This window comes from Ranitomeya imitator, chromosome 2 (genome assembly GCF_032444005.1).
Source record: "Ranitomeya imitator isolate aRanImi1 chromosome 2, aRanImi1.pri, whole genome shotgun sequence".
In the NCBI taxonomy this organism is placed as follows: Eukaryota; Metazoa; Chordata; class Amphibia; order Anura; family Dendrobatidae; genus Ranitomeya; species Ranitomeya imitator.
In genome coordinates this window covers 607217483-607230451 of record NC_091283.1, presented here as the reverse complement: position 1 = coordinate 607230451, position 12969 = coordinate 607217483, and the positions used below count along the sequence as shown (strand labels likewise).

At 42.1% G+C, this 12969-nt stretch overlaps 1 protein-coding gene across 1 annotated transcript in view; it reads left to right on the top strand.

Annotated features, from left to right (window-relative positions):
• The window catches only part of ANKFN1 (ankyrin repeat and fibronectin type III domain containing 1), a 935619-nt gene that overhangs the window by 631477 nt on the left and 291173 nt on the right, over positions 1-12969 (top strand). Inside the window, exons 11-12 of the mRNA XM_069752446.1 lie at positions 314-529; positions 11087-11253. Of these exons, the coding sequence (XP_069608547.1) occupies positions 314-529; positions 11087-11253 (383 nt within the window). The remainder of the gene's footprint in view (positions 1-313; positions 530-11086; positions 11254-12969) is intronic.

Below are 12969 nucleotides of genomic sequence, written 5' to 3'. Positions count from 1 at the left end.
TAGCTTTTTAGTGGTGCATACATTTCAGCAATTTCATAAGTGTTTTATTTTATTCTTTGTCATTGGACCTCCTCGCCTCTATGCATGCCCCTGGGATTATCAATAGAGAATATCATTTTTTTTAATTTGTAGTAATGTCTTTTAAAATGTTGATATTTAAAAAATGTATAATAAGCATATGTATAAAGAATATAATATTACTACTGAACATATAAACAATATTCTAGTGGCTTATAAATCAGTCTATTATTTTTATACTTGCAAATTTATCTACCGTATTTACATCATGTCTGAATTTGTCATTTCTCTCTAGAATTTACTTGGCACTCACAACCTGGGAAGGGTATATTATGAGCCCATCAAGGATAGACATGGCAATGTATTAATAGTCACAATTCGAGAAGTTGAAACACTATATTCATTTTTTAATGGTAAATGGATGCAAATTTCTAAGTTACAAAGCCAGAGGAAATCCCTATCGACTCCTGAAGAACCAACAGCACTGGACATCTTGCTCATAACCATCCAGGTAATGATGGGATTTACTGTAAAATTCTGTTTTACTGGCATTAGTTGGACCATTATACAATACTACTAAAAAAGTGCACTTTTTAACCGAACAATTAAAGTTGAGACTGTTTTGAGGGATTTCAGGCCAGTGAGAATTCTAGACAGATTCTGGACTATTACCGGTAATATTTCATGTGGTGTGCACAGATATGAAAGAACGTTGATTTATTCAACATTCCTAGAAATGAATTCGAGACATGACATTCGCTTACATTACACAAATGCCTGTCTTTTCTGTTTTCAACAAAACCCACACAAAAGTCTGCTATCTTTTCTTTGGTTGTCTTTCAGGCTGATGAAATGCTGATGACTTTTATAATTGCTAGCTGTAATGTTTGAATACTGCATTCTGCAGCAATCGATGATGGAGGAATCTCAGACATGGTGCTTTACGTACTCTGTACGGTGATCATACATAGTACTAGCACTTCCTTTTCACACTTGAGTGGACTTAAATTGTGAACAATGTACCAAGATGTGATGGATGCATATTAGACAGAAAAAAAGGAGAAAAGATATTGTTGAAAATTAGAAAATCAAGACTTGTGTATTTCGTTTCCTATGGGACTGTGTTTTTTTTTATTGTGATCATAATTAATGATTTTTTTAGTGTCTGAGCATCAAAATAAGATATTTAGTTAGCCCTGGACTCAAACTGTGATACTGGACACAAAAGACAATTAATGATAGCAACAAAACAATTTTTATCATGAACTCCTCAAAAGTAAAGTTGGTTGAAAGACTGCTTAAACAAAAGATGAGACATCGGACGCCATTTGATAAGAGGAGGATCTCTCTCTCCCATTCCAATGGAAGGGATTCACACTACACCTTTCATCAACCACAATGGTGGTCTGTGGCCTCTGAAATCATAGAGAGAGAACTTCCTCTTACCGAATGGCATCCATTGGCTCATCTTTTTTTTTACGCATCCTGGCGCGACAGCAGATGTGCCAAACGATATAACAATAACAATGGAATGAGGACATGCAAATAAATTTGCTCCTGTTATATTCAAAATTGTCTTTCTTTTCATATTTGAATAAAGAGATATAATCTTGCAGCTCCTACTTGTTAGACAAGGTAACTGCCTCTGGCTAAAGTCGGCCATTTTTATTTGCAGTGATGAAACCCCAAAAAAGAGAAACCCTTCACATAAGGCCAAATTGTATCTTTATTAAAGTACAAGTAGACATTAAAAACAGGGCAAATACCACAAATGCAGGAAAAAAGGTGGGACACCAAACAGGAACCACTCCAAAAAAAACAAACACAAACAGGGTATACTTATATAATACAGATGTAATTGTCAAATATTTAAGTATTACAAGAGGTATATAAAATAATTTGCCAACAAAGTGCAGATGAGAAAAACCAAGGAGTAAGGCTAGGGTCACATTGCGTTAGTGCAATCCGTTTAGCGCTAGCGCTAGCGGATTGCGCTAACGCAATGTTTTCTATGGGGCTGCGGTCGGGGTCGCGGTAACGTCCCCGCTCTCGCAGATCCCAGATCTGCAAGAGCGGGGAACGGACCGCGGGCGCGCCTCGGACGCTGCAAGCAGCGTCCGCGGCACGCCAGGAATCACCGGCGCGTCGCTAGCGCGTGCCGAACATGGCACGCGCTAGTGAAGCGCGTTCCCATTGCCTTCAATGGGCGCGTTAACGGACGCGTTGCACGGCGTTAATTTCGCCGTGCAACGCTGTCCGTTAAACGCGGACCCATAACGCAATGTGAACCCAGCCTAACAACAGTGCAAGAATAGATCAAAATCTGCTAATGAAGTAAAGATATATCGGTAAATAAAGATATATCAAGTGTACAATGGTATCCGTATCTGCACTGAGAGGACGAAAGATGAATAATAAGCAATATTCAACTAAAAGTACCCACATAAATATGAGTGTAAAGATTGTGTAAGTATAATTAAGGCATAGTTACCAAGGAGCGTACCCGGGGACCCACCACACCCGACGCGCGTTTCGCACTGAAATGCTGGACACTTATATAATTATTTTTTAATACAATTTGGCCTTATGTGAAGGGTTTCTCTTTTTTGGGGTTTGAGTTATGTTTTTCTCTTCATGGCCCTATAGGGATATAACTAGGTGTCTTGCAGTGATGGTAAATACCCACCATATTTTATGTTAATCGGTATTTAGATTATAGACAGATTATTAAAATCATTTCCATAAGTACTTAAGGTACCTTCACACATAACGATATTGTTAACGATATTGTTGCTATTTGTGACGTAGCAACGATATCGTTAATGAAATCGTTCTGTGTGACAGCGACCAACGATCAGGCCCCTGCTGGGAGATCGTTGGTCGCTGAAGAAAGTCCAGAACTTTATTTCGTCGCTGGATCTCCCGTGGTCATCGCTGGATCGGCGTGTGTGACACCGATCCAGCGATGTCTTCACTGGTAACCAGGGTAAACATCGGGTAACTAAGCGCAGGGCCGCGCTTAGTAACCCGATGTTTACCCTGGTTACCATGCTAAAAGTAAAAAAAACAAACACTAGATACTTACCTACCGCTGTCTGTCCTCCAGCGCTGCGCTCTGCACTCCTCTGTTATGGCTGGCAATCAGGCAACACAGCGTGCAGTAATCAGCCCACATACAGAGATCTGGCAATAACCAAAAACAATAGGACGAGCTCTGAGACGTGGAATCTCTGTAGACTGCAGTACCTGATCTATCCTCACACAACTATAAGCAGCAGTGGATTGCGCCTATCACTACCTATGCAACTCGGCACTGCCTGAGGAGCTGACTAGCCTGAAGATAGAAATACAAGCCTGACTTACCTCAGAGAAATACCCCAAAGGAATAGGCAGCCCCCCACATATAATGACTGTTAGCAAGATGAAAAGACAAACGTAGGAATGAAATAGATTCAGCAAAGTGAGGCCCGATATTCTAGACAGAGCGAGGATAGCAAAGAGAACTATGCAGTCTACAAAAAACCCTAAAACGAAAACCACGCAAAGGGGCAAAAAGACCCACCGTGCCGAACTAACAGCACGGCGGTGCACCCCTTTGCTTCTCAGAGCTTCCAGCAAAAGTTAATAGCAAGCTGGACAGAAAAAACAGAAAACAAACTAGAAGCACTTATCTAGCAGAGCAGCAGGCCCAAGGAAAGATGCAGTAGCTCAGATCCAACACTGGAACATTGACAAGGAGCAAGGAAGACAGACTCAGGTGGAGCTAAATAGCAAGGCAGCCAACGAGCTCACCAAAACACCTGAGGGAGGAAGCCCAGAGACTGCAATACCACTTGTGACCACAGAAGTGAACTCAGCCACAGAATTCACAACAGTACCCCCCCCTTGAGGAGGGGTCACCGAACCCTCACCAGAACCCCCAGGCCGACCAGGATGAGCCACATGAAAGGCACGAACAAGATCTGGGGCATGGACATCAGAGGCAAAAACCCAGGAATTATCTTCCTGAGCATAACCCTTCCATTTGACCAGATACTGGAGTTTCCGTCTAGAGACACGAGAATCCAAAATCTTCTCCACAATATACTCCAATTCCCCCTCCACCAAAACAGGGGCAGGAGGCTCCACAGATGGAACCATAGGTGCCACGTATCTCCTCAACAACGACCTATGGAATACATTATGTATGGAAAAGGAGTCTGGGAGGGTCAGACGAAAAGACACCGGATTGAGAATCTCAGAAATCCTATACGGACCAATAAAACGAGGTTTAAATTTAGGAGAGGAAACCTTCATAGGAATATGACGAGAAGATAACCAAACCAGATCCCCAACACGAAGTCGGGGTCCCACACGGCGTCTGCGATTAGCGAAAAGCTGAGCCTTCTCCTGGGACAAGGTCAAATTGTCCACTACCTGAGTCCAGATCTGCTGCAACCTGTCCACCACAGAATCCACACCAGGACAGTCCGAAGACTCAACCTGTCCTGAAGAGAAACGAGGATGGAACCCAGAATTGCAGAAAAATGGAGAGACCAAGGTAGCCGAGCTGGCCCGATTATTAAGGGCGAACTCAGCCAACGGCAAAAATGACACCCAATCATCCTGGTCAGCGGAAACAAAACATCTCAGATATGTTTCCAAGGTCTGATTGGTTCGTTCGGTCTGGCCATTAGTCTGAGGATGGAAGGCCGAGGAGAAAGATAGGTCAATGCCCATCCTACCACAAAAGGCTCGCCAGAACCTCGAGACAAACTGGGAACCTCTGTCAGAAACAATATTCTCAGGAATGCCATGTAAACGAACCACATGCTGGAAGAACAAAGGCACCAAATCAGAGGAGGAAGGCAATTTAACCAAGGGCACCAGATGGACCATTTTAGAAAAGCGATCACAGACCACCCAAATGACCGACATTTTTTGAGAAACGGGAAGGTCAGAAATGAAATCCATCGAAATATGTGTCCAAGGCCTCTTCGGGACCGGCAAGGGCAAAAGCAACCCACTGGCACGTGAACAGCAGGGCTTAGCCCTAGCACAAATTCCACAGGACTGCACAAAAGCACGCACATCCCGTGACAGAGATGGCCACCAGAAGGATCTAGCAACCAACTCCCTGGTACCAAAGATTCCTGGATGACCGGCCAGCACCGAACAATGAAGTTCAGAGATAACTTTACTAGTCCACCTATCAGGGACGAACAGTTTCTCGGCCGGACAACGATCAGGTTTATTAGCCTGAAATTTCTGCAACACTCTCCGCAAATCAGGGGAGATGGCAGACACAATGACTCCTTCCTTGAGGATACTCGCCGGCTCAGATAACCCCGGAGAGTCGGGCACAAAACTCCTAGACAGAGCATCCGCCTTCACATTTTTAGAGCCCGGAAGGTATGAAATCACAAAATCAAAACGAGCAAAAAATAACGACCAACGGGCCTGTCTAGGATTCAAGCGCTTGGCAGACTCAAGATAAGTAAGGTTCTTATGATCAGTCAAAACCACCACGCGATGCTTAGCACCCTCAAGCCAATGACGCCACTCCTCAAATGCCCACTTCATGGCCAGCAACTCTCGGTTGCCCACATCATAATTACGCTCAGCAGCAGAAAATTTCCTGGAAAAGAAAGCACATGGTTTGAACACTGAGCAACCAGAACCTCTCTGTGACAAAACCGCCCCTGCACCAATCTCAGAAGCATCAACCTCGACCTGGAACGAAAGAGAAACATCAGGTTGACACAACACAGGGGCACAGCAAAAACGACGCTTCAACTCCTGAAAAGCTTCCACGGCAGCAGAAGACCAATTAACCAAATCAGCACCCTTCTTGGTCAAATCGGTCAATGGTCTGGCAATGCTAGAAAAATTACAGATGAAGCGACGATAAAAATTAGCAAAGCCCAGGAATTTCTGCAGACTTTTTAGAGATGTCGGCTGAGTCCAATCCTGGATGGCCTGAACCTTAACCGGATCCATCTCGATAGTAGAAGGGGAAAAGATGAACCCCAAAAATGAAACTTTCTGCACACCGAAGAGACACTTTGATCCCTTCACGAACAAGGAATTAGCACGCAGTACCTGGAAAACCATTCTGACTTGCTTCACATGAGACTCCCAATCATCTGAGAAGATCAAAATGTCATCCAAGTAAACAATCAAGAATTTATCCAGATACTCACGGAAAATGTCATGCATAAAAGACTGAAAAACAGATGGAGCATTGGCAAGTCCGAACGGCATCACCAGATACTCAAAATGACCCTCGGGCGTATTAAATGCCGTTTTCCATTCATCTCCCTGCCTGATTCTCACCAGATTATACGCACCACGAAGATCAATCTTAGTAAACCAACTAGCCCCCTTAATCCGAGCAAACAAGTCAGAAATCAATGGCAAGGGATACTGAAACTTAACAGTGATCTTATTAAGAAGGCGGTAATCAATACACGGTCTTAGCGAACCATCCTTCTTGGCTACAAAAAAGAACCCTGCTCCCAATGGTGACGACGATGGGCGAATATGTCCCTTCTCCAGGGACTCCTTCACATAACTGCGCATAGCGGTGTGTTCAGGTACGGACAAATTAAATAAACGACCCTTAGGGAATTTACTACCAGGAATCAAATCGATAGCACAATCACAATTCCTATGCGGAGGTAGGGCATCAGACTTGGACTCTTCAAATACATCCTGAAAGTCCGACAAGAACTCTGGGATGTCAGAAGGAATGGATGACGAAATAGACAAAAATGGAACATCACCATGTACTCCCTGACAACCCCAGCTGGTTACCGACAGAGTTCCAATCTAATACTGGATTATGGGTTTGTAGCCATGGCAACCCCAACACGACCACATCATGCAGATTATGCAGTACCAGAAAGCGAATAACTTCCTGATGTGCAGGAGCCATGCACATGGTCAGCTGGGCCCAGTACTGAGGCTTATTCTTGGCCAAAGGTGTAGCATCAATTTCTCTCAACGGAATAGAACACCGCAAAGGCTCCAAGAAAAATCCACAACGTTTAGCATAATCCAAATCCATCAGATTCAGGGCAGCGCCTGAATCCACAAACGCCATGACAGAATACGATGACAAAGAGCACATTAAGGTAATGGACAAAAGGAATTTGGACTGTACAGTACCAATAACGGCAGAGCTATCGAACCGCCTAGTGCGTTTAGGACAATTAGAAATAGCATGAGTAGAATCACCACAATAGAAACACAATCTGTTCAGACGTCTGTGTTCTTGCCGTTCTACTTTAGTCATAGTCCTGTCGCACTGCATAGGCTCAGGTTTACTCTCAGACAATACCGCCAGATGGTGCACAGATTTACGCTCGCGCAAACGATGACCGATCTGAATGGCCAAGGACATAGACTCATTCAAACCAGCAGGCATAGGGAATCCCACCATTACATCCTTAAGAGCTTCAGAGAGACCCTTTCTGAACAAAGCCGCTAGTGCAGATTCATTCCACAGAGTGAGTACTGACCACTTCCTAAATTTCTGACAATATACTTCTACATCATCCTGACCCTGGCATAAAGCCAGCAGATTTTTCTCAGCCTGATCCACTGAATTAGGCTCATCGTAAAGCAATCCCAGCGCCTGAAAAAATGCATCAACATTACTCAATGCAGAATCTCCTGGTGCAAGAGAAAACGCCCAGTCCTGTGGGTCGCCGCGCAAAAAAGAAATAATAATCAAAACCTGTTGAATAGGATTACCAGAAGAATGAGGTTTCAAGGCCAAAAATAGCTTACAATTATTTCTGAAGCTCAGGAACTTAGTTCTGTCACCAAAAAACAAATCAGGAATCGGAATTCTTGGTTCTAGCATCGATTTCTGATCAATAGTATCTTGAATCTTTTGTACATTTACAACGAGATTATCCATTGAGGAGCACAGAGCCTGAATATCCATGTCCACAGCTGTGTCCTGAAGCACTCTAATGTCTAGGGGAAAAAAAAGACTGAAGACAGAGCTAAGAAAAAAAAATGATGTCAGGATTTCTTTTTTCCCTCTATTGGGAATCATTGGTGTGGCTCCTTGTACTGTTATGGCTGGCAATCAGGCAACACAGCGTGCAGTAATCAGCGCACATACAGAGATCTGGCAATAACCAAAAACAATAGGACGAGCTCTGAGACGTGGAATCTCTGTAGACTGCAGTACCTGATCTATCCTCACACAACTATAAGCAGCAGTGGATTGCGCCTATCACTACCTATGCAACTCGGCACTGCCTGAGGAGCTGACTAGCCTGAAGATAGAAATACAAGCCTGACTTACCTCAGAGAAATACCCCAAAGGAATAGGCAGCCCCCCACATATAATGACTGTTAGCAAGATGAAAAGACAAACGTAGGAATGAGATAGATTCAGCAAAGTGAGGCCCGATATTCTAGACAGAGCGAGGATAGCAAAGAGAACTATGCAGTCTACAAAAAACCCTAAAACGAAAACCACGCAAAGGGGCAAAAAGACCCACCGTGCCGAACTAACAGCACGGCGGTGCACCCCTTTGCTTCTCAGAGCTTCCAGCAAAAGTTAATAGCAAGCTGGACAGAAAAAACAGAAAACAAACTAGAAGCACTTATCTAGCAGAGCAGCAGGCCCAAGGAAAGATGCAGTAGCTCAGATCCAACACTGGAACATTGACAAGGAGCAAGGAAGACAGACTCAGGTGGAGCTAAATAGCAAGGCAGCCAACGAGCTCACCAAAACACCTGAGGGAGGAAGCCCAGAGACTGCAATACCACTTGTGACCACAGAAGTGAACTCAGCCACAGAATTCACAACACTCCTCCTGTACTGTCTGTGAGCCGGAAAGCAGAGCGGTGACGTCACCGCTCTGCTTTCCGGCTCACAGACAGTACAGGAGGAGAGCAGAGAAGCAGAGCGCAGCGCTGGAGGACAGACAGCGGTAGGTAAGTATCTAGTGTTTGTTTTTTTTTTACTTTTAGCATGGTATCCAGGGTAAACATCGGGTTACTAAGCGCGGCCCTGCGCTTAGTTACCCGATGTTTACCCTGGTTACCGGCATCGTTGGTCGCTGGAGAGCTGTCTGTGTGACAGCTCTCCAGCGACCAAACAGCGACGCTGCAGCGATTCGGATCGTTGTCGGTATCGCTGCAGCGTCGCTAAATGTGAAGGGGCCTTAAGCCACACGATGAGTCCAGATGAGTCACATATGTGGCAATGTTGGAGAAATTGATCAAACTGAGTCAATCAATCTTTGAACTTTATATTATTTTATGCTTCACTGAAACCAGAACTTAGACATGTGTAAGAGATACCTTAGTAAATTGTTGTTTATTTTTAACTGATTGCAATGAAATCCTTTTAGTAATTTTCTTTCTAAAAGAACAGAATGGAATTTCCACTCAAATTTTCTTTCCTGACATCCTCCTATTGTCCAGCTATCATTACCTTCATATGTAAATGACCATTCTTGTTATACATTTAATACATCCAATAATTATTCTTATCAGTGGACAGATAAAATGATAATTCAGAGATCTGAAATAAAATTAGAGGTTAATTTCTAAGTGAAGTTATGTTTTAAGTTGGCCATACACATGAGAAAACCTATGGCCAAATGCTTCAACCTACAGTTATTTTTCCCAGTACCGCATTGGCTTATTCAAAAGTATGCTTATATCATGTTATACAACTTAAAAAAATACAACTGGAAACAAATTATGGAACATGTTGAGATCCAACATGCCCAGAGTCCTATTCTTCTGACACCTGCCACTATGAGGCAGTCAAAAACCTGAAGCTAGGGGGTCCCAATACAAAATCTTCCACAGGACTTCCAACTATCCCAAGTCTACATCAATTTTCTTATGTGGGCCAAAGAGACCTTTTGGACCCTTATAGGCTTCAAGACATGGGTGCAAGTGAAACCTTGGCACCTTTTATTTTTATGTCCTTGGACAAAATGACTTTTATCTATTATATATGATGTCTTAAGTAATTTTATTGGGTTATTATTGAAAGTAAATATTAAGCTAAAGTCATGTTATGGTTTATTAATAGTGATGAGCTAGTGTACTCATTGCTCGGGTTTTCCTGAGCATGCTCGGGTGTCCTCCGAGTATTTTAGCGTGCTCGGATATTTAATTTGTGTCGACACAGCTGCATGATTTGCGGCTGCTAGACAGCTTGAATACAGTACATGTGAGGATGGACGATTTTTTAGGGAATCGCCACATGTATTCAGGCTGTCTAGCAGCCGCAAATCATTCAGCTGAGTCGACACAAACTAAATCTCTGAGCATGCCAAAGTATTCGGAGGACATCCGAGCATGCTCAGGAAAACCGAGCAACGAGTATACTAGCTCATCACTATTTCTGAACTACAAGTTAAAATAGTCTTTATCTGTCTAAGTCACTTGGCAATGTGATTGGGTCTAGATAAATTTATAAATCTGCTATATAGTGCTTTGTAAAAATAGTTTAAAAATATTTTCTTCCCTGATGCATTGAGATTTCCATACACCCTATTAGGAATTACAGATGGGCTGAATCCTTTCCTTGACTTTTCGACATGTAATGCTTCCTTTCCACTGTAGAGAATAGAGCAACCAAATGCTTCCTCAGAGATAACAGCTAACCACAAGGGTTTAAAGAAGTCGGACATACAGCCATCGGTTTACTAATGGCAGCACATCTTGAATAATGTGTAGTATTTTTAAAGTTTTTGTGTATAAATATAATATTTTAGTGCCCATATCCTTTTATTTTAGCAAACATTATTATTATTTGAGGTATGTGTCATACATAACCCAGTTAGTCTACTAGAGGAAGGGTTACGATAAACAAATTTATATTTTTCGAATGGATTTTTAAATGGGGGAATTGACAATTAAAATAGCAAAGCATTAATAATTTGGCTGATAAAATGTTTTTCAACTCCAGTCCTGAAGTAGCCCCAATAGGTCATGTTTTCAATATGAAGGAACTTCTAAAAGTATGACTTGTTGGAGGAACTACAGTATAAAAACACTGGCCTACTACAGTGCAGTTAGTTCTGTTTAATTTTCTCCTTAGGAAATATTGAATTTTCAAAAGCGGAGCCAACAGCGTCTTTCCCCAGGACTATACCTCGGCTACCTAAAACTTTGCAGCTCCGTAGATCAAATCAAGGTTCTTGTCTCTCAAAGACTCCCCAATATGTTGTGCCATGTGAAGATAAGGGACAACAGCAATATTTCCAAGTAAGGCTTACTACACACCCTTTTTAAGTCATTTTGAGAAAAAACTTATTTGTTTTTTTGATTTTCAAATAATCTCATGCTTTTTAGTGCACACAAAAAACTGACTATAATGTCAAATTCCAGAGATTTCCAAGTATTGCAAATCTAATCGCTGTGTTCATTACATTGTACTATATGTGTGTTATATAAATCCAGAGTGTAATATTAGACATCTATAAGTCGTTATTGTGTTGATATTTAACCTTCTTAAATGCCATAAAATATTCTGAATGCTGAACGTGTCATAGATTTTTTTTTGCCCTGTTAAAAGCAGCCAATTGCACATCATGGTAAATAGAAAAACTCTGAGATTTAGTTTTCCTTGCCTCAGTTGCATGATTTACGGCTTCTGGACAGCCTGAAAACATGTGGGAATTCCCTATCAAACAGGCATTTCTCACATATATTCAGCCTGTCTAACAGCCGTAAATCATGCAGCTGAGGTAAGGAAAACTAATTCTCCAAGCACATCCAAATACTCGGAGATCACCCGAACATGCTCGGGTAGACCCGAGCAATGAGTATGCTCGCTCATCACTATTTAGCATATATACAATAATAAAAAATAAGATGATGAGAAGTTAATTAACATGTAAAGTGTAGATTAATATAGTGATCAGTTTGTAAGATATGAATTCAGTGTGTGTGATGATAAATTAATAAATAAAATAAAGTTGAGCAAAATGTTTTCACATTGCCCTGGTCGGCCATCGCAGCTGGACTTGGGAAGTATTCACTTTCATTCTTCGCATCCTTGGCCAGGCATCTTTATGGCTTCTGGTGTTCATTAGTTATTAGGCCTCACATAATATCATGAGTGTTGTGCCATGATATCATGATGTCACAGGGCCTAGTATATTCCAAAGGCATCATGGATGCAAAAGCAAAGATGCCAGATGTAGAAGTGAAGTCTGCTTTATTCCCACTGCCATGGAGAACAAATTGAATGCTACACCAGAGTAGCACAAATACTTTTGCTAAACTGTACAATATAATCACAGGTTTAATTTGCAACTCAATGTAATATGTATGTACATTGCACAAAATCTGTCCCAATTGTAGATGAGATGGTCATTTTGTGCAATCTGATCAATAGTCCAGGACAGTGCTCTGTAGCCATGGACAGGAGCAGTATGGGTTTTCTTACCTTCAGGATCCAAGGCTAGTCTTATAATTTGCAGTGCTAGTGCATTAATACCTTTGTGCCATACAGCACACAGACGATATCAAATCAGGCCGACAAATCAAACGCCGCACTGCGGAACCCAAAAAGTTAGGATATTTGCATTTCTCCTGTTCATGGCCAGAGATAACTGACCTGGACCATGGACCAGGGTTGCATGAAGCAATTTGATCATCTCTAGTCCCAATGTATCTAAAGTCAAATAGAGAAATATTTATCTGCAAAAATTGCTATGAAAAAAGGAAGATACTTAGCGCATAAATTGGCCAATGTATGTGAAACCAATTGCCATGTCAAGGCATCCTTAGTAATTGGGTCCCTGTCCTGTTTTGTCACCTGTGGCTATTGGGAGTGGGAGTGCATGTGTCCAAAAAGGTTTAATACAAATAGAGAACAAGACCAGCACATCCAAGCTAGTGTGAACAGACGCCAACCAAAAAAACATATAAGTTGAAAAATGATATGATATAATGTACACACAAAATATTTATTCA